This window comes from Muscardinus avellanarius (genome assembly GCF_963383645.1).
Source record: "Muscardinus avellanarius genome assembly, chromosome: 21".
In the NCBI taxonomy this organism is placed as follows: Eukaryota; Metazoa; Chordata; class Mammalia; order Rodentia; family Gliridae; genus Muscardinus; species Muscardinus avellanarius.
In genome coordinates this window covers 12,037,791-12,059,293 of record NC_137807.1, presented here as the reverse complement: position 1 = coordinate 12,059,293, position 21,503 = coordinate 12,037,791, and the positions used below count along the sequence as shown (strand labels likewise).

The window sequence follows — 21,503 nt, the reverse complement described above, 5'->3', positions numbered from 1 at the left end:
GCCTCGGACAAGGTAGCAAGACCCTTGTGTCAAAACAAAAAAAATTAAAAGTCTGAGGTATAGCTAAAAGGTTGAATGCCCCTGGGTTGAATACCCAGTACCAGTATCTAAATGATAGATAAATTAGATGATAGATAGACAGACAGACAGACAGACAGACAGACAGATAGATGGATGTTTGAACTCTAGCTTATACTCAACCTCAATAATCCATGGTCATAAGTATAAAAATTGTCACTAAGATCAGCTGCCTTGAAAGAAGCCAACACCGCTCCCACTGGACCTTAGAGTACCTCTGGAGTGTAGTCCCAAGGAGGGGACCGAGGCCAGAAACCACATCTTACCCCGGGGACGTTGTCTGAGAGGCACGTGGGTGCAGAGGTGTCGCAAGCACGCTCGTCATCCCAGCATTCGGGAGGCTGAGACAGGAGGATCGCGGTTCGTGGCCAGCCTCGGCTACTTAGTGAGGTTCTTTGCAACTCAGTGAGACCCTGTTTCAAAATAAAGAATAAAAAAAAAATAGGGTCGGGGGTGTAGCCTGGAAGTAGAACGCCTCTGGGTTCCATCTCCAGTACCAAAAAAAAAAAAAAAAAAAAAAAAAAAAAAATTAATAGCTAAGCATACCGCCATGCGCCCGTGGTCCCAGCTTACTCGGGAGACCCAGGCGACAGATCATTTGAGTCCAGGAATTTGAACCAACCCGGGGAACACAGTGAGACCCTATCTCACAAAATAAATAAGCTAGGTAGGGTGGTACATGCCTGTAATCCCAGCCCATGGGAGGCTGAGGCAGGAAGATGGCAGGTTCAAAGACATCCTCAGCAAAGAAGCAGGACTCTCAGCAACCTCGTGAGACCCTGTTCGAAAACAAAAAATATTAAAAGAGCTGGGAAGGGGTTGTGGCTTGGAGTTAAGCCCCTGGGTTCAATCCTCAGTACCACAAAAATTAAAACTATCTAAATAAACAAATTGGAAGCACACTTTACAAGAGGTATTGCACTGAAGTCATTTAAAATGAATAATGTTTTTTTTTTCCTGTTGCTTAAAATATTATAGAGCCGGGCGTGGTGGCGCACGCTTGTAATCCCCGCACTTGGGAGGCTGAGACAGAAGGATGGCGCGGGTTCAAAGCCAGCCTCAGCTACTTAGTGAGGCTCTCAGCAACTTAGTGAGACCCTGTCCCCAAATAAAATATAAAATAGGTCTGGGAGTATAGCCTGGGGGTAGAAAGCCCCTGGATTCTATCCCCAGTACCACAATATAATTTATTTTATTTATTTATTTATTTATTTATTTATTTATTTATTTATTTATTATAGGCAGGGCTGGGATGTAGCTCAGTGGCAAACCACTTGCCTGGCAAGTGCACCACTCTGGGTTCGATGCCCAGTCTAAGAAGACAAAAAAAAAAGACCCCTCTTTAAAATATTATAGGCAGCCAGGTGCAGTGGCTTACGCTTGTAATCCCAGCATTCAGGAGACTAAGACAGGAGGGTCCGGGTTCAAGGACAGTCTCAGCTACTTAGGCCCTTTGCAACTCAGCAAGACCCTGTTTCAAAATAAAGAATAGAAAAATAAAGCCGGGCGTGGTGGCGCACGCTTGTAATCCCAGCATTCGGGAGGCTGAGACAGGAGGATCACGGTTCAAGAACAGCCTCAGCTGCTTAGTGAGGCCCTCGGCAACTTAGTAAGACCCTGTTTCAAAATAAAGAATAAAAAATAGGGCAGGGGGTGTAGCTCAGAGGTCAGATGCCCTTGGTTTCATCCCCAAACCCACCCCCCAAAAAAAGAAAAGAAAATAGAGCTGGGGGCATAGCTCGCAGGTAGAGTGCCCCGGGTTCCATCCCAGTACCACAGTAAGGCAGCTCACAGACCGTAGTGCTGAGCACCTATGACCTCAGTACTTGGGACACTAAGACAGGAGAATTGTAGGTTCAGAGCTAGCCTCAGCAACTTCGCAAGACCTTATTTCCAAGTGCAAAATAAAATAGGTCTGGGGGTGTGGCTCAGAGGTAGAATGCCTCTGGTTTCAGTCCCTAGCACCATACATAAAAAAAATACATAGGCAGCTGAACACCTCCCACCTCAGCAACTCAGATATGTAAATTAAAAATAAAAAGAACGAGCTGGGTGTCGTGGAACAGGCCTGTAATCCTAGTCCTTGGGAGGCTGAGACAGAAGGATCAGAGGCTCAAGGCCAGCCTCAGCAATTTATAAAAAAAACTAAATGGGGCTGAAGAGGCAGCTCAGAGGTAGAATGTCTGTTGGTTCAATCCCCAGTACCTCACTCACACTCAAATAAATAAATAAAAGAAGGTCACAGGAATGGATTGAAGCAAAAACGATCAGTATCATGTTTTTCTCGCTCTTCTAATAGACTATAAAAACTAGATTCATAGGCTGAGACAGGAGGATTGTGGTTCGTGAACAGCCTCAGCTACTTAGCCAGGCCCTTTGCAACAAAGTGAGACCCTGTTTTAAAATAAAGAATAAAGCCAGGCGTTGTGGCACGCTTATAATCCCCACGCTTGGGAGGCTGAGACAGGAGGATCGCACACGTTTGAAGCCAGCCTCAGCTACTTAGTGAGGCTCTCAGCAACTTAGTGAGACCCTGTTTCCAAATAAAGTATAAAATAGATAGGTCTGGGAGTATAGCCTGGAGGTAGAAAGCCTCTGGGTTCCACCCCCAGTACCACCAAAAAAAAAAAGAATAAAGTGCCGGGCGTGGTGGCGCACGCTTGTAATCCCCATGCTTGGGAGGTGGAGACAGGAGGATCGCACAGGTTCGAAGCCAGCCTCAGCTACTTAGTGAGGCTCTCAGCAACTTAGTGAATCCCTGTTTCCAAATAAAATATTTTAAAAAAAATAGGGCTGGGAGTGTAGCCCAGAGGTAGAAGGCCTCTGCATTCCATCCCCAGTACTACTACTACTACTACTACTACTACTAATAATAATAATAATAATAATAATAATAATAAATAAAAAATAGGGCTGGGGGTATAACTCGGAGGTATAATGCCTCTGGTTCCATACCCAGAACCACCAAAAAAAAAAAAAAAAAAAAAAACAACTAGGCCAGGCATGGTGGCACACGCTTGTAATCCCCGCACTTGGGAGGCGGAGACAGGAGGATCGCGCAGGTTTGAAGCCAGCCAAGCTGGCTTAAGAGACCCTGTTTCCAAATAAAAGTATAAAAATAGGTCTGGGAGTGTAGCCCGGAGGTAGAAGGGTTTCCAGGAACCCCAGTGCCCAAAAAAAAAAAAAAAAAAAAAAATAGGGCTGGGGGTGTAGCTCAAAGGTAGAATGCCCCTGGTTCCATTCCCAGTACTGCAAAGAAAGAAAGAAAGAAAGAAAGAAAGAAAGAAAGAAAGAAAGAAAGAAAGAAAGAAAGAGAGAAAGGGAAATAAAGAGAGAAAGGGCTGAGGTGTAGCTCAGAGGTAGAATGGCCCTGGGTTCAATCCCCATTACAAAAAAAAAAAAATTCATGTTTGAGGATTTAAACAAATCTCTCATATTGCTCGGATTGGGTGTATAAAGGCTCCATGTTGGGACTCCTGGAACCTGAGGACACATTGGCACAGGGGCCGGGAAAGGGTCCTCCATCCCAGGGCTCGGGTCTGGGGAGGGAGGAGCTCACTCCCCTTTGGTACCACCCAGGGGCAGCTAATGAGCTTTAAAAGAGGAAGAGCCTGGGGTCCAGGTGAAGAGGAAAAATAAAGCAAAAAACACAGGAGATGGGCGGGCCGTTATCCTTTATTCCTTGAAGTGAATTCAAATTGTGTTTGCGCTTTGGATATTTCTGCACTAAAAATAAGCCCCTCGTGGGGTGCGCTTGTTCCCTCCCCTGACACACCAGTGCCCACAACGGCGCCCAGCAGGTGCTTGTCAAAGAAATGAATGCGTGAATAGCCCGGGACTGCGCTCTGGCCCTAGAGGCTGATTCCTTCCAGCGACCTCCCTTCAGATGGATGGAGGGCCCGCGCCGGCAAGACCTTCTCAACCACCCCAGTGTACACATTACTCATATTTCTATGAGCAGAAATGGCTTGTGTTTTCTCCTAGAGTGGATGCAGGCAGAGAGAAGAGGCATTCTATTCTTATGTAAAGTCCAGCTCGAAAGCATTCTCCTAGTTGGGCATGGTGATTCACACTGTAATCCCAGTAGTTGGGAGGCTGAGACAGGAGGGTCGCAGGTTCAAAGTCAGCCTCAGCAACCTAGTGAGGACCCCAGCAACTTAGTGAGGCCCCGTTTCAAAATAAATTTAAAGCTGGGCGTGGTGGCGCACGCTTGTAATCCCAGCATTTGGGAGGCTGAGACCGGAGGATGGTGGTTCGCAGACAGCCTCAGCTACTTAGGCCCTTCGTAACTCAGTGAGACCCGGTTTCAAAATAAAGAATAAAAAATAGGGTAGGGGGTGTAGCCCGGAGGTTGAATGCCCCTGGGTTCCATCCCCCAGACCCACAAAAAATAAATAAATAAATAAATAAAAATAAATTTAAAGCCGGGCATGGTGGCGCGTGCTTGTAATCCCCACGCTTGGGAGGCTGAGACAGGAGGATCGCACAGCTTCAAAGCCAGCCTCAGCTACTTAGTGAGGCTCTCAGCAACTCAGTGAGACCCTGTTTCCAAGTAAAGTATAAAATAGGTCTGGGAGTATAGCCCAGAGGCAAAAAAGTCCTTGGGTTCCACCCCAGTACCCCCCACACACACAAAAAAAAAAAAAGGGAAAAAAGTAGAACTAGGGGTGTAGCTCAGAGATAGAATGCTCCTGGGCTCGATCTCCAGTAACAACAACAAAAAAAGCTTTCTCCTTGCTGGGCATGCTGGCACAGGTCTGTAATTCCAGTACTTGGGGTCTCAGACAGAAAGATCATAGGTTCATAGCCAGCTTTAGCAACCTAACTGAGGCCCTCAGCAACATGGTGAGACCCTGTTTCAAAATAAAAAATAAAAAGGACTGGGGACAGAGCTCAGAGGTTGGATGCCGCTGAGTTCAGTACAGGCACCAACAAAACAAAACTTCTCTCTCTAATAATCCCCCCTTTTCAGAAATGTTACAGTCTCTAATCTTTACCTCTTTTATTGTATTTATCATTTCTACCGCTGATCGCTTTCCTTTTAAATTTGTACATAAGCTTATTTCCCTGTGTTACGATTTTGTTGTTTGCATCTTAACTGAAATTCATTTGGGCTAGCTTAAGCCCAAGCCAGGAAATGTAATATAAAACTCAATAGCAGAATCAATGATCAGAATCTCAGGATTGGGGATCTAAGCACCCTATGTTTAAACAACCTCCTCTCATGACTTGAATGGGCAGCCTGGGTGGAGAACCACTATCTCAACTGAAGAAACATTGACTTCTAGACCGACACACAATATGTAACCTAGTCAGGGTTCTCGGCATCTGGGCATGGTGGCGTATGCTGGTAATCTCAGTCCTTGGGAAGCTGAGACAGGAGGATCACGGGCTCAGAGCCAGCCTTGGCAATTTAGTGAGGCTCTCGGCAATTTGGTGAGACCGTGTTTCCAAATAAAAAATAATATAGGGCTGGAGCTGGAGCCCAGAGACAGAGGCCTCTGGGGAGTGAGGTAGAATTAATCCCACTGAGCAGGGCATGGTGGCACATGATTATAAACCCAGGATTTGAAGCCGGGCGTGGTGGCGCACGCTTGTAATCCCCGCGCTTGGGAGTCTGAGACGGGAGGATCACACAGGTTCGAAGCCAGCCTCAGCTACTTAGTGAGGCTCTCAGCAACTTAGTGAGACCCTGTTTCCAAATAAAAGATAAAATAGGTCTGGAGTATAGCCCGGAGGTAGAAAGCCCCTGAGTTCCACCCCAAGAGCCACCAAAAAAAATAAATAAACCCAGCAATTGGGAAGCTGAGGCAGGAGGGTCAAAGGTTCAAATCCAGCCTCAACAACTTAGACCTATTACAAAATAAAAAATAAAATAGGCCTGGGGATGTACCTTAGAGCTAGAATACCCCTGTCTTAGAGGTTCAGTTCCCAGTAACACACATACACAAAAGCTAACCCCGTTTTATAGACAGCACAGTCGCAGTTGCCGTGAATGGGCCCCTCCAATAAGCGGTGGGCTCGCGAACAGCCCAAAGGGGTCGTTCATCTACTCTCGCTAAGTCATGCTGCAAACGCTAGTGGGTTGGATGAAGAGCCAGTCAGCAGGGCGGCTGGGTGCCAGCCCGCCCTCCCTCGGCCCTGTCTTCCTCCCCGTCCCCCTCCACTCACCTCTCCGTTTACCTTCTGTTCCTGAGTGCAGGAACTCAATAAAAAAAGGACCCAGAAGGAGATGGAGCACGCCATGCTGATCCGGCACGACGAGTCCACGCGCGAGCTGGAGTACAGGCAGCTGCACACGCTTCAGAAGCTCCGCATGGATCTCATCCGCCTGCAGCACCAGACGGAGCTGGAGAACCAGCTGGAGTACAATAAGAGGCGGGAAAGGGAGCTGCACAGGAAGCACGTCATGGAGCTCCGGCAACAGCCGAAAAACTTAAAGGTAAGAGGAGAGGCGCTGCCGGGCTGCGGGCCGGACGGGGCCCCCGTGCCAGGACTGTCGGCGAGCCTGGCAGCCTGGTGGAATCACGCTTTGCTGAGCCCCTCGCCCACCGAGTCAGAACCGCAGATGTAGCCAGGGTCACAGGTTTGAGGAGCAGAACTTAGACCCTCAGCGGCCTTGCAAGAGCCTCTTTCAAAACGAGATGTGAAAAAGCCCAGAGGTTGAATGCCTCTGGGTTCAACCCCCAGCACCTCACGCTCATAATCTCCAGGAGGAAAGCCTGGCCGAGTGGGCCCAGACACCACTGTACACCAGGATCCCTCAGCCTGGCTCCTAACCCATGTGTCGTTCCTCTGAGCTCTTTAAAATCAGACCAAGCCGGGCGTGGTGGCGCACGCTTGTCATCCCCGCCCTTGGGAGGCGGAGACAGGAGGATTGCGCAGGTTTGAAGCCAGCCACGCTGGCTTGAGAGACCCTGTTTCTAAATAAAAAAGTATAAAATAGATCTGGAAGTGTAGCCCTGAGATAGAAGGGCTTCCAGGAACCCCAGTACCACCAAAAAAATAAAAATAATTAAAATTAAAATTAAATTAGACCAAGAGCCATTTACCATCGTAATCCCAGAAAATAAGAAAGTCCTACTGGTCGTAGCGACCTTGAGTGCTGGTGCACGTATTGAGGACTTCAAAGCCACATTCAGATTGAGTAGGAAATGCCAGGCATGGGGGCGCATGCCTGTCATCCCAGGATTGCAGGTTCGAAGCCAGCCTCAACAACATAGCGAGACCCTCAATAACTGTTTTGAAATTAAAAAATAAGGAGCCGGGCGTGGTGGTGCACACTTGTAATCCCAGCATTCAGGAGGCTGAGACCGGAGGATCACGGTTCGCGGACAGCCTCAGCTACTTAGTGAGGTCCTCTGCAACTCAATGAGACCCTGTTTCAAAATAAAGAATAAAAAATAGGGCAGGGGCTGTAACTTGGAGGTTGAATGCCCGTGGGTTCCATCCCCAGACCCGCAAAAAAATTTAAAAAATAATAATAATAATAAATAGGGCTGGGGGTGTAGCTTGGAGGTAGAACGCCCCTGGGTTCAATCCCCAGCACCTCAAAAAAATAATAATAATAAAAAATAAAATAGGGCTGAGAGTGTAGCTCAGAGGTAGAATGCCTCTGATTTTAATGTCCAGTAACACACACACACACACACACACACACACACACACCATCATTCAGGGAAGAGTGAGTTATCAGTGATATCTGTCATGGGCGTGGGAAGCGGATGGCGTCCACAGGCGCCTGGCCTGCCCTGCCCCACACTGGAGCTTTGGGGTAGATTCCTCTGGCCGCGAGTCTCCAGCCCTTTTAGCAGACGGCTGATTCACAAGCTCTGTGTACTGAGCCACTGTTCTGAGTCAGGAAGGCTTCACCAGTGTTAGCGCAGCCCTGAGGCCAGCCTCCGTCACTGGCCAGGGGCCTCTTCTGCCAAATCCTCCGCTGTCCAGTTAGAGACCCCTGTCACCGGAAGTCCTCGGAGCGCTCACGAAGCGCACAGGGACCGTGACGGACACTCCTCCTCCTCCGTGCCGCAGTGCAAACACAACCTCTTAGTGGGGAAACATCCAACTCACTTTTCTCTTGCAAATGGGTCCGGATGTGAAGTGTCCAGATAATCTCCTTCATCGGCTTCTCGGGGAAGCACCGAATATAAACCGAAGCAGGAACATCTGCTTCTCTAACACCAGCCCCGCACTTAGAAATGGGGGGAAATGAGCCGGCCTTGGCGGTGCATGCCTTTAAGTTCACTGCTCAGGAGGCTGAGGCAAGAAGATTGCAGCTGGGAGGCCAGCCTCAGCAACTTAGCAAGACCCTGTTTCAAAAAAATAAAATAAAATTCAGCTGGGGGTGCAGCTTAGAGGCAGAATGCACCTCAGTACCACAATAAATAAATAAGCCAGGCTTGGTGACACAAACTAGTAATTCCAGCACTTTGGAGGCTGAGACAGAAGGATCACAGGTTCACAGCCAGCCTCAGCTACTTAGGCTCTCAGCAACTTAGTGAGACCCTGTTTCCAAATAAAGTATAAACTAGGTCTGGGAGTAGAGCCCGGAGGTAGAAAAGTCCCTGGGTTTTACCCCCAGTACCAAATAAATAAATAAATAAATAAGCAAGCAAGCTGGGCCTGGTGGCACAGGCTTGCAATCCCAGTACTTGGGAGGCTGAGACAGGAAGATCACAGGCTTGCGACGAGCCTCAGCTACTTAGGCCCTCCACAACTTAGTGAGACCCTGTTTCAAAATAAAGAATAAAAAATAAAATAGGGCTGTGGGGCGTGGTAGCACATGCTTGTAATCCCCGCGCTTGGGAGGCTGAGACAGGAGGATCGCACAGGTTCGAAGCCAGCCTCAGCTACTTAGTGAGGCTCTCAGCAACTTAGTGAGACCGTTTCCAAGTAAAATAGAAAATAGGCCTGGGAGTATAGCCCAGAGGTAGAAAGCCCCTGGGTTCCACCCCCAGTACCACTAAAAAAAAAAAATCTATCTATCTGTATAGTTATAGATATAGATATAGATATAGGGCTGGGGGTGTAGCTCGGAGGTAGAATGCCCCTGCATTCAATCCCCAGCACCACAAAAATAAATAAATAAATAAATAAATAGGCTATGGATATAGCTCAGGAGTTGAATGCCCCCTGGGTTCCATCCCCAGTACCACACACACACACACACACACACACACACACACACAAGAAATTAAGTAAATAAATAAATAATAAATAAATAAATGGAGGAAATGGCACTCACACACCTGCGCGTACGCGCGTGCGGAATAACAAACAGTAGGAAGCACTAAAGATATCGGCGATGAAACCTTTTGACTAGGAAATTGGTCACCAGCCTTTAAAAAGCCCACATTCGGCGATCTGTTTGCCACCGTCGTCATTCTCTTGTTATGGTCCAGTTTTCTTGGAGGCCGCTCGTGAATTCAGAGTTCCTTCTGCGCCCTCTGTGTCGCGGCAGCGCGGGTCGTGGAGCCGGTGGCCACTGCGCCCTCAGGACGGCCTTGCTGCCCACTGACCCCTCTTTCTGTTCTCTTTGTCACCTTTTCTCCCAGGCCATGGAAATGCAAATTAAAAAACAGTTTCAGGACACTTGCAAAGTACAGACCAAACAGTATAAAGCACTTAAGAATCACCAGTTGGAAGTCACTGCAAAGAATGAGCACAAAACAGTCTTAAAGACGCTAAAAGACGAGCAGACGCGAAAGCTCGCCATTTTGGCCGAGCAGTATGAACAGAGCATAAACGAGATGATGGCCTCGCAAGCGGTAAGTGGCTGGTGCGGCGCCAGCGGCCGGAGCCCGGGAGCCCAGAGAACCTGACCGGCTTTGCCTCCCAGGACGCTCACGCTCAGGACACTGGCGCCCCGCCAGACCCCAGCAGTGGACGCAGCCGGAGCCGCCGTGCGATGCTCGCCCGAGGGTCCCGACCGGGCTGCGCAGACCTGCGGCAGCACCCGCGGGTGGTCTAGGAGGTCACTCGGTCACTGACCCCGGCCCCAGGGAAGGAGGTGGCGAGGAGGGCGCGCACACAGACGTCCGCTCGATAAACTCGCAGAGCCTCCTGCCCGGCACTGTGCGGGGCTCAGAGGCAGAGCTGAGTTAGCTAGACAAAGGGTCTCTGTCCCCACGCCTCTGTCCTCAAGCCAGGAGGGCAGCTGATTCATAATAATTAGCCGAGCGTGGTGGGAGGCTGCGACAGGAGGATCACTGGCTTGCAGCCAGCTTTAGCAATTTAGCGAGGCCCTTTGCAACTTAGTGAGACCGAACAAATAAATAAAATAGGGCTCAGGGTGTAGCTCAGAGATACAACACCTCTGAGTTCAGGCCCCAGAACCAGAGAAAAAGAAAAAGAGCCAGGTGTGGTGGCACGTGCCTGTAATCCCAGTACTTGGGAGGCTGAGACAGGAGGCCCACAGGTTTAAGGACAGCCTCAGATGTGATGAGGCTCTGCAATCGGTGAGACCCTGTTTCAAATCAAAAATAAAATAGGGCTAAGGGTATAGCTCCGAGGAAGAATACCTCTGGGTTCAATCCCCAGTGCCAAAAAGGAAAAAGAGCACTAGTTAGCCAAGCAGGGCAGGGAGGACCAGTTAATCCTGCGAGGACGCAGTGTCTGCAGAGACCCAGAGGCCTGAGGGAGGCCGGTGCATCCTGAAACCATAAGCAGCCGCCGTGGCGGGACGGGAAGTGCTCCTTTGTGGAAAGCGAGTGATGGCTTCTCGGCCCTTTGGCTAAGGTCTAGCGTACGGAAGGCAGGTGGACAGCCGGGGTCAAAGTGCCCCTTTCTGGCCAGGTGTGGTGGAGCACATTTGTAATCCCAGTTCTTGGGAGGCCGAGGCAGGAGGATCGCAGGTTTGAGGACAGCCTCAGCAACTAGTGAGATCTCAGCAACCCAGCGAGACCCTGTTTTAAAATAAAAATAAAAGCGCTGGGTGTGGTGGCACGCGCTTGTAATCCCAGTACTTAGGAGGCTGAGACAGGAGGCCCGCAGGTTCACAACCAGCCTCAGCCTCACTCAGCAACTTAATGAGGCCCTCTGCAATTTCGTGAAACCCTGTTTCAAAATTAAAAAATAAAAATAGGGCTGGGGATGTGGCTAAGGTAGAATGCACCTGGGTTCAATCCCTATTAACACACACACACACACACACACACACACACACACACACACACACACACACCCCGTTAGAGGTGAGAGATGGAATTGGAGAGGGAAAAGACCCGGGAGTCTGGTGGACGCCGGCATCTGAGGGCCGAGCACCATAGACCAAGCTCGGTGCATACTCAGAGACACAGGCGGGGCGCAGCCTGTCACGGCGCCCAGAACCAAGGCGCCCACTGAGGACGGCGGAGGCTGCAAGGCCCGTCAGCATGAGAAGCCGAGGGCTTCAGTGGCCCTGGCCGTGGCTGCACCATCACTTAAGGGAATCCCAGTACTTGGGAGACTGAGGCGGGGATCACAGGTTCAGAGTCAGCCTCAGCGACCTAGTGAGACCCTTTTGCCAAACAAAATATATAGAAAGGGCAGGGGGTGTGGCTCGGAGGTCGAATGGCCCTGGGTTCAGTCCCCAGCACCACACACGCACGCGCACCCACACACACACACACACACACACACACACACACACTAGGAAGTGAGACGACGTTCCTCGGCTCACCAGGGGATACAGAGGTAGGGTGGAGGTCAGTGGTGGACACCTGGGCTCAGCCCAGTGCGCACAGACAGACAGTGCCGGGCGTCTCTGACCGGGACGTAGGCTGAGGAGGGGCGCTGGCCCACGCATTCATTCATGAATCCATCCATCCGGGGGGTGCTGAGTGCCAGGCCCAGGCATCCCAGGACGCTGTGGGGAATAAAGCAGCCATCAGTCAGGTCCTCGTGGGCTTTATAGAAGAGCAGAGGGCTTTGGGTAGGGCGACTCCGCGTGATGGCAGGCGAGGTGCGGGATGCCGGCGCCGTGGCGGGCGGGCCTTCCCAGCCCCATCATCCAGACGGAGGAGCTGCCCGTGCGAAGGTGAGAAGACGACAGCGTGTCCGAACCCAGGACCTCCGTGCTGTTTGGAAATAGAACCAGCAGGAGGTCACCAGCAAGAGATTAAGGCTGGAGGGGCGAGCGGGGCTGGACCGAGTCTGTCTGTATCCTAAAAGCGGTGGGAGCCACAGCCAAGCACTAAGCAGGGGCCTGGCGTCAGATTTGTATTTTTGAACATTTCCTTGGTAGCACGCAGAGACAGCCTGGGAGATGGCGAAAGCAGATATAAGGGAAGCCGGCGTGGTGGCGCTCGACTCTAATCCCAGAGTTTGGGAGGCTGAGACAGGAGGATCGCAGGTTCGAGGACGGCCTCAGCAACTTAGTGAGGCTCTCAGAAACCTAGGGAGACCCTGTTTCAAATATAAAAATAAAGCCAGGCATGATGGCTCACGCTTGTAATCCCAGTACTTGGGAGGCTGGGACAGGATGATCCCAGCCAGGTTCAAAGCCAGCCTCAGCAATTTAGCGAGGCGCTCAGCAACCCAGAGAGACCCTGTTTCCAAATAAAAATAAAATTGGGCTGGGGATGTAGCCTGGAGGCAGGATGCCTCTGGATTCAACCCCCCATACCAAAAAAATTAAAATAAAAAATAGGGCTGGCAGCGTAGTTCAGAGGTGGGATGCCCCTGGGTTCCAGCCCCAGTACCACCAGGAAGAAAGCGTCCGTAAGGAGATTCTTAAGATGCCGCTGCTTTGCCCGGGCGTGAGGGAGTAGCAGTCGGGGTGAAGGAGGACGTGACCAAGTTTGAGAGCTAGGCAGGCGGTAGAGAGCTCTTAGTGACGGTTGAGTGTGGAGAGTCGGGCTTAAGGATGACTCCTGGTGTCTGGTTTCAGCAGAATAATAAGATGATGGCGCCATACACCTGCATGTTAAGAAGGAAGTGGGAGGGCCGGGCGTGGCGGCACACCGCACACTTGTAATCGCAGCACTTGGGAGGCTGAGACAGGAGGATCGCAGGTTTGAGGACAGCCTCAGCTACTTAGACCCTGTTTCAAAATTTAAAATAAAGTTGGTGTGGTGGCGCACACCTATAATTCTAGTACTTGGGAGGCTGAGACAGGAGGATCACAGTTGGTAGAATAATCTCAGCAAGTAGTGAGACTCTCATCAACTCAGTAAGACCCTGTTCCAAAATAAAAATAAAGTAGGGCTGTGGGCGTATCTTGGAGGTAGACTACCCCTAAGTTCAATGTCCCTGCCATAAGTAAGCACTGCAGGGAGAGGGGGGAAAAAAAGATCCCTTAGGTAGGGACCAGCTGGAAAAGGAATAACCACACGGTGAGGAAAATCCCAGGCGGTGTAAGCAATCTCTTGAGAAACAGGAGAAAGGTTCCAAGAAGGGAAGGGCGCCCGGCGGTGCCCAGTGCTGCTGGAGGCCGGCGGTGCCGCAGTGTGAGCCGTGCAGAGAGGGAGCGGTGGTGGGGACGGGCAGCGCGAGGCTTTGGGTCCTCTTAATCCGAGGCTCAGCACCTGCGAAATGCCCAGCGTGCAGCAAGGGCCCAGTGGGTGCTTGGTGTGTCAGACGGAGCCAACAGGACCAGCAGCCATCGTAGCTCTAGGGTCACCTTTGAGTAATCCCAGCATTTGGGAGGCTGAGACAGGAGGATTGCTGTTCGCGGCCAGCCTCAGTGAGGCCCTGTTTCAAAAAAATAAAGAATAAAAATAGGGCTGAGGTATCGCTCGGAGGTAGGATGCCCATGGGTTCTATCCCAAGTACCACAAAAAAGAAAAAAAAAAAAAGGAAAAAAAAAAGAGAGGACCGGGGCGCGGTGGCACGGGCTCCCAATCCCAGGATTTGGGAGGCTGAGACAGAGGAGGGGGTCGCAGGTTCATGGCCAGCCTCAGCTACGTAGGCTCTATGCAATTTACTGAGACTTGGTTTCAAAATAAAAAATAAACACTGGGCATTGGTGGCACAGGCTTGTAATAACAGTATTTGGGAGGCCGAGACAGGAGGGTCGCAGGTTCAGGGCCAGCCTCTGCAACTTAGACCCTGTTTCAAAATAAGGGATAAAATTGGCCTGAGGGTATAGCTCGGAGGTACAGTACCCCTGGCTTCAATCCTGGTACTACAACAAAAAATAATAAAAATAAAATAGAGCTGGAGGTGTAGCTTGGAGGTCGAATACCCCTGGGTTCAATCCCCAGTACCACAAACACACACACACACAAAAAAAAAAAAAAAAAAAAAGAGGAGGAGGAGGAGGAGGAGGAAGAGAAAGGAAAGGAATGGCCTTTCTTCTGAGATGGGGTAGACGCAGGAGCGAGCACTAGTAGCCATCGTGTACTGACCACCAACTTGTGCCGCCATCATCCTAAAAAATGATGTGTAGGCGACTCTCATCTCTTTTTATTTTCTTTTTTTTTTTTTTTGGTGGTACTGAGGGTGAAACCCAGGGGCTTTCTACCTCCGGCTACACTCCCAGACCTATTTTATACTTTATTAGCAAACAGGCTCTCTCTAAGGTGCGGAGAGCCTCACTAAGTAGCTGAGGCTGGCTTCGAACCTGCGCGATCCTCCTGTCTCAGCCTCCCAAGCGCGGGGATGACGAGCGTGCGCCACCACGCCCGGCCTCATCTCATTTTTGTGAAATTCCTTTGAAGTAGTTACTGGAGCCGGCACATTTTCTGCAAAGGGGCAGCTCGTAAGTGCTTCCAGCTTCGTGGCCCACAGGTCTCTGCCACGACTAGCGACTCTGCCCCTGCAGCGCCGGAACAGCCCGAGACAGCTGCGAATGAAGGCGGAGTCTGCCTGCCCAGTGGCGCTCTACGAAAAGACCGGGGTTTGGACCTGTCTGGCGGGAGGCTCTGTGCTTGGCTGCTACTCTATTCTCTGCCTCTTCTGTATCCTTTTCTTCTACTTTTCTTCCATTGTAGAAAAAAGACGTAGCAGGGCATGGTAGTGCACGCCCATGATCCCAGTACTTGGGAGGCCGGGAGGCTCATAGTTCAAGGGCAGCCTCAGTAATTTAGCAAGGTACTCTGCAACTTAGACCCTTTTTCAAAATGAAAAATAAATAGCCAGGCGTGGTGGCGCACGCTTCTAATCCCGATACTTGGGAGGCTGAGACAGGAGGATCGTGGTTTGTAGACAGCTACTTAAGTGAGGCCCTCCAGAATTTAGTGAGACCCTGTTTCAGAATAAAGAATAAACCAGGCATGGTGTTGCACACTTGTAATCCCAGCATTTGGGAGGCTGAGACAGGAGGATTGCAGTTCAAAGACAGCCCCAGCTAATAGTGAGGCCCTTCACAACTCAGTAAGACCCTGTTTCAAAATAAAGTATAAAAAATTGGAGCCAGGCGTGGTGGCGCAGGCTTGTAAACCCAGTATTTGGGAGGCTAAGACAGGAGGATCACACAGGTTTGAAGCCAGCCTCTGCTACTTAGTGAGGCTCTCAGCAACTTAGTGAGACCCTGCTTCCAAATAAAGTAAAAAACAGGGCTGGAGGTGTAGCTTGAAGGTAGAATACCCCTGGGTTCCATCGCCAGTACTGCTAAAGGAAGGAAGGAAGGAAGGAAGGAAGGAAGGAAGGAAGGAAGGAAGGAAGGAAGGAAGGAAGGAGAAGGGAAGGGAACAGGGCTCAGGGTATAGCTCTGAGGTAGAATGCCCTGGATTCCATCCCCAGTACCACAAAAAATAAAAATATTAAAAATTAAATTGGGCTGGGAGTATCTTGGAAATAGAGTGTCCTTGAGTTCAATCCCTAGTATCAAAAAGAAAAAAAGAAAGAGAAGGAAGGGAGAGAGGAAGAGAGACAGACAGACATGATGCCCCTCTTCTCTTATAAAACCTTTGGTGGACTTGACGTGTGTAACTTTCAGAGACGACACCGAAGCCTGGGGTATCCCCTGATCTCTTACACTGGGACTCGGTCAGAGCTGGTATAGAACAGAGTTACTGACAACATGGTAGACAGCCAGAAACCAGCGAGATGGGAGCGGTTTCGATGGTCTGTACTACCGGTAGGCTACGCCTCTCACCCCTCACTCGGGGTTTATAGCCGCTAACGTAAATAAATAGAATAGTACAGGGCTGGCCAGGCACTTGTAATCCCAGCACTTGAGAGGCTGAAACGGGGGTCACGGGTTCCAGGCCAGCCTCGACAACTTAGTGAGACCCTGTTCCAGATAAGAAACAAAAAGGGCTGGGGGTATAGTTTGGAGGTAAAATGCCTCTGGGAAGGAAAGAGAGGGAGGGAGGGAAGGAAAGAAGGAAGGAAGGAAGGAAGGAAGGAAGGTTGGTTGGCTTCCCTTCTCTTCCCTTTACTGGTGATGAGCCTTCCATGAAGAGGACGGCTCTCACAGGGGACACGAACTCTCGGCCCTTCGTGAGTAGGGCTCTTCCTGCTGCCTTACCCCCAGGGTCTCTTCCTTTCATTTCTCACTGGAAAAATGAGAAGAGGGTGATCTGTCCTCTTTAGGGGAATTTAATGAAAGTTGGTTAGGATTATTAGAAGATACCTTGAAAATATAATTACATCATTTATTTTTATGTTCTCTTAATCCCGCTAACGTATCTCTCCAGAAAAAAAAAAAAAACTAAAGAAGTCACCGTGCAAATCACTTCCTTAAAAAAATTCTAATTTAATGTTTCAAAAAGCCACTTCTCAGTCAGGATATTGTAAGATATTATTGTCACCAACAGTAGGCAGGTGGATAGTAGCGTCGTGGCTTGGTGGCCTGTGTGGGCGCGTGTGGCCAGCGTGGGGGAGCCGAGCCGTCTTGCTCAGGGGTTCCCAGCTCACAGTCCTCAGCTGCTATAACTGGGCCTGACCAAGCCTAGGATGGGGACCCGGGAACCCCTGAACCTGCTCACGCCCAAAGCCTCCAACTCTGTGAGTTAAGAGATTTGTGTCTCTGAAAGCTGGCCTGGTGGTTCACCAGCCAAGGCCTGAGCATGCTGGTCTCTAGTACAAAGTTCAAGTGTTGTGGGACGCAAAGGAACTTGACCAGACGACCTTGACAATCTGGACCTCATTTCTGTAAACCAGAACGTGCTCTCCAAGATGATCAGGATACCTGCTGGGCATGGTGGCGCACACCCGTAATCCCAGTATTTTCCAGGCTAAGACAGGAGGATCACAGGTTTGCAGCCAGCCTCAGCAACTTAGCAAGACGCTCTGCAACCTAGAAAAACACTGTTTCCTAAAAAATATTTAAAAAACAACATATATAACGCCGGGCGTGGTGGCGCATGCCTGTAATCCCTGCGCTTGGGAGGCTGAGACAGGAGGATCGCACGGGTTTGAAGCCAGCCTCAGCTACTTAGTGAGGCTCTCAGCAACTTTGTGAGACCCTGTTTCCAAATAAAATATTAAAAAAGGGCTGGGAGTATAGCCCAGAGGTGGAAAGCCCCTGGGTTCCACCCCCAGTACCACCAAAAAAATAAAAATAAATAAAAAACAACATATGTATATATGTAATATATATTAATGTTGGGGGTATAGCTCAGAAGTAGAATATTCTTGGGTTCAATCTCCAGTACCAAATACATACATATATATATATATATTTTTTCAAGGTACTCTTTGAGAAAGAGCCTTTGAGCCACTTGAATTTCGATTGGCTGGCTGCGTGTTGACTTGAATTTCAATTGGCTGGCTACATGTTATCTTGCATGACCACCAGCAGGATCCCGCACTCCTTGAAGGGAACAGGGCAGGACTGTGGAACGGCCCTCATGTTTAAAGGCTGTTGGATTCATTTATTTAGAGCTAAGCATATCCAAATAGCTTTGTAGCCTTATGATTAAACAGATCTAAATATGAAAGTGGCGTTATCCAAGCCCAAATAATGGTAATGGGGACTATTCGATGCTTGATGTGCATTAAGATTGACGCCTGGGAGTCTGTGTTATTTTTATTTATCCTCACACCAACCTCAGTTAAAATAAATAAATAAATAAATAAATAAAAAGCAAGCCAGGCTTGCCAGTGCAGGCCTGGGATCCCAGTATTTGAGAGGCTAAGACAGGAGGATTGCAGGTTTGAGGCCAGCCTCGGCAATTTAGCGGGGCTCTCAGCAACTTGGTGAGATCCTGTTTCAAAATAAAATAGATCCTGCAGTGCAGCTCGGAGGTAGACTCCCCCTGAGTCCAATCCCCAGTACACAAATACAAAAAGCAGGGAGGCATCGGGGTTGTGGCTCAGGGGTAGAGCACCCACCTGGTGTGTGAGAGGCCCAGGGTCCCATCCCTGGTATTGCATATATATATGCAATATTAATATATAATAAATATATATATATATTTCATATGTATATAGCACCAGCCGAGATGGAGCGAGGCCAGGCGCCGGGCCAGTGGCCTCTGCGGGCGGTGGCTCTAGGCCCGGGCCTGGAGTCCACGCCAGGTCCGCGGGACTCGCTGGAGCCAGGACCTTCCCGACGCCCGCCGTGTTTCTGAGTTTGCGCGCCCCGTAGGCCTCGGCGGTCTCCCCAGTTCTCCCCCCACTCTGGATGTACCGGGGCCGGTTTTCCCGAGGGGGCCGCCCCGCTGCCCCTTGACGTGTGTGTCTTCTGTGCCCGCAGCTACGGCTAGACGAGGCTCAGGAGGCGGAATGCCAGGCCTTGAGGCTCCAGCTCCAGCAGGAAATGGAGCTGCTCAACGCCTACCAGAGCAAGATCAAGATGCAGACGGAGGCGCAGCACGAGCGCGAGCTCCAGAAGCTGGAGCAGAGGGTGTCTCTGCGCAGAGCACATCTCGAGCAGAAGGTAGGAGCCGGGGCGGCAGCCCAGCACAGAGCTCGAGCGGCGGCCCGGCTGCGGCTCGCTGGATGGGCGCAGCCCGCTGCCCAAGCCTGCCCGCTGCCCAGCCGGGGAGCCCTCCGCCTTCACGGGGGCCACTGGGTGGCTGCCAGGGAGGGGCTCACAGCAGGCCCGCTCAACAGCACAGGAAGCCCAAATGCAGAAATTACCAGCAGGGCATTTAAGATAAGTAGTAAAGGAAGATAGGCTGATGCTTCCGTGCACAATAGATGTTCTACTTGAAGTGTTCAGAGCTTTAGATGTCCTGGGTTCTATGAAAGTAGAAAGGATATCGTGAGCCAGGTTTGGTGGTGCATGCCTGGAATCCCGGTCCTTGGGAGGCTGAGAAAGGAGGAGTGCGGGTTTGAGGCCAGCCTGCACAGCTTAGTAAAACTCTCAGCAAGACCCTGTTTCAGAATAAATAATATTGCCGGGCACGGTGGCGCCCGCTTGTCATCCCAGCAGTCGGGAGGCTGAGATAGGAGGATCAAGGTTCGCGGACAGCCTCCGCTACTTAGGCCCTCCACGACTTAGTGAGACCCTATTTCAAAATAAAGAATTTAAGATGGGGCAAGAGGTGTAGCTCAGAGGTCAAATGCCCCTGGGTTCCAACCCCAGACCCGCAAAAGTAAATAAATAAAATTGAGGCGTGGTGGCGCACGTTTGTAATCCTGGTACTTGGAGGCTGAGACAGGAGGAGCACAGGTTGGCAGCCAGCCTCAGCTATTTAGTGAGCCTCAGCGAGGCCCTGTTTTAAAATAAAGAATAAAAAATAGGGCTGGGGGTGTAACTCAGAGGTAGAATGCCCCTGGGTTCAGTCACAAGTACCACAAATTAATAATAATAATAGGAGGAGGAGTAAGTTGGGCTGGGGGTATAGCTCACAGATAGAACACCCCTAGCTTCAACCCCTAGTACCACAAACAAAAAAGATGCCCCGAGTACCTCAGCCTGGTGCGCGCCTATTTGCTCAGCCAGTCCTACGCACTCTCTTCCCTGAGACCATGTAGCGGGCTGCTTTCCCAGTTTCTGCCCTAGAACTAACTCATTTTCTGGCGACCCAGGAGGATCGGGCCCGCCGTGAGTCCTGCGGAGAGCAGCCGGCCCGGCTCAGGCTGGGCTGGCTCTGCTCGCCCCGGGGCCGGGCACTTCTGCCGCAGGCTCACAGCCTCGTGGATCCGACGCAGGGTGCTTCTGGCAGGGCTGCCCCAGCCCTGGCGGTCGACCGCGTGCGCGTGCGTCCCGGTGTGCACGCGTGTATCCTGCGTGCGCCGGCGCCCGCGAGACCCCTGAGGACGCTGGCTGTGTGTGTTTCAGATTGAAGAGGAGCTGGCTGCCCTGCAGAAGGAACGCAGCGAGAGGATCAAGCACCTGCTGGAAAGGCAAGAGCGGGAGATTGAAACTTTTGACATGGAGAGCCTCAGAATGGGGTTTGGGAATCTGGTTACATTAGATTTTCCTAAGGAGGACTATAGATGAGATTAAATTTTTTTGCCATTTACAAAAAGAAAGAAAGAAAGAAAGAAAGAAAGAAAGAAAGAAAGAAAGAAAGAAAGAAAGAAAGAAAGAAAGAAAAGAAAAAAGAAAAAAAATTCCGACCCTGCAAAACCACATCCCCCTTTTAACGGGCGCCGCTCTCAGTCTCTCTCACCCTTACTGACACCGTGTCGGACTAGTGCCTGTTTATTCTTACTCCATCAGGGGCCCCTTCCTCCCCCGAGTCAGCTTCCAGTGCCGGCCAGGACCTGGCCGCCTCTTCTACTCGTAGTACACGTCACGGTACCCATGTGACCCAAAGTGTTTCCGTGAAAACGCTGGAGACGGTTCTGCCGAAACCAATAACCCAACCGAGGCAACAAAAAAAACCCACAGTGGACGTGTGAATGGCAGTTGCTTTAAGCAATCACTCATCACCACCAATCTGTGAAAGTAAAGCAAAAAAAAAATAATAATAATAATAATAATGACAATAATAATAATAATACCAAGGGGGAGAGAGAGACAATATCCGCAGCCTTACACCTTAACTAGCTGCTGCATTATTTTATTTTATTTTTTTGGTATTTATTCATCAGGAATAAAAAAAAAACAAAGTTTTATTAAAGATTGAAAATTTGATACATTTTACAGAAACTAATTGTGATGTACATATGAGTGGTGACATATTATTACTTTTTTGGGGCGGGGTGGGGGTGGGGCGAAGAGACCTTGTGGTTTTTAAGAACCTGCTGGCAAGCGTTTACCTTGTCCTCGGCATATTCTGATTGTATCATAATCATTTTCTGCTGTTGCAGAGGATGTGAATACACTTAAGCAGCTCACAGAATCCCAGTAGCACAAATTGGGCTTTGGCAAATCGTGTATTTTGTGTATAGAAGGAATTTAAGGAGAGGTATTACTTATTTTCATATTGTATTTTAACTGTTTCTCTGATCAAAATTTTTTTACTTCCTCCTCCTGTTCCTCCCCACACCCCCCCTCCTTTTCCAATTCAGTATTTAGAGTTCAGCACTGTCTCAGTCAGATCATCTTGACCTTTTGATTTCCCCTCCCCTTCCTGAGCCCCATATCTTGCTCATAAATACCGCATTATTCACACTTTCAAACTGTGTATTTTCTTACAATAAAAAATGATGGAAAA

The 21,503-nt window shown here is 49.9% G+C and overlaps 1 protein-coding gene across 4 annotated transcripts in view; it reads left to right on the top strand.

Annotated features, from left to right (window-relative positions):
* The window catches only part of TAOK3 (TAO kinase 3), a gene marked incomplete at its 5' end in the record, with an annotated part of 113,104 nt that extends 92,512 nt beyond the window's left edge, over positions 1-20,592 (top strand). For all 4 annotated transcript variants that reach the window (XM_080717651.1, XM_080717649.1, XM_080717650.1 and 1 more), the window contains 4 exons: positions 6,281-6,520; positions 9,636-9,848; positions 18,647-18,829; positions 20,180-20,592. In XM_080717651.1, coding sequence (XP_080573777.1) covers positions 6,281-6,520; positions 9,636-9,848; positions 18,647-18,829; positions 20,180-20,341 — 798 coding nt within the window. In that variant the 3' untranslated portion in view covers positions 20,342-20,592. The remainder of the gene's footprint in view (positions 1-6,280; positions 6,521-9,635; positions 9,849-18,646; positions 18,830-20,179) is intronic.
* Between the last annotated feature and the right edge of the window lie 911 nt (positions 20,593-21,503).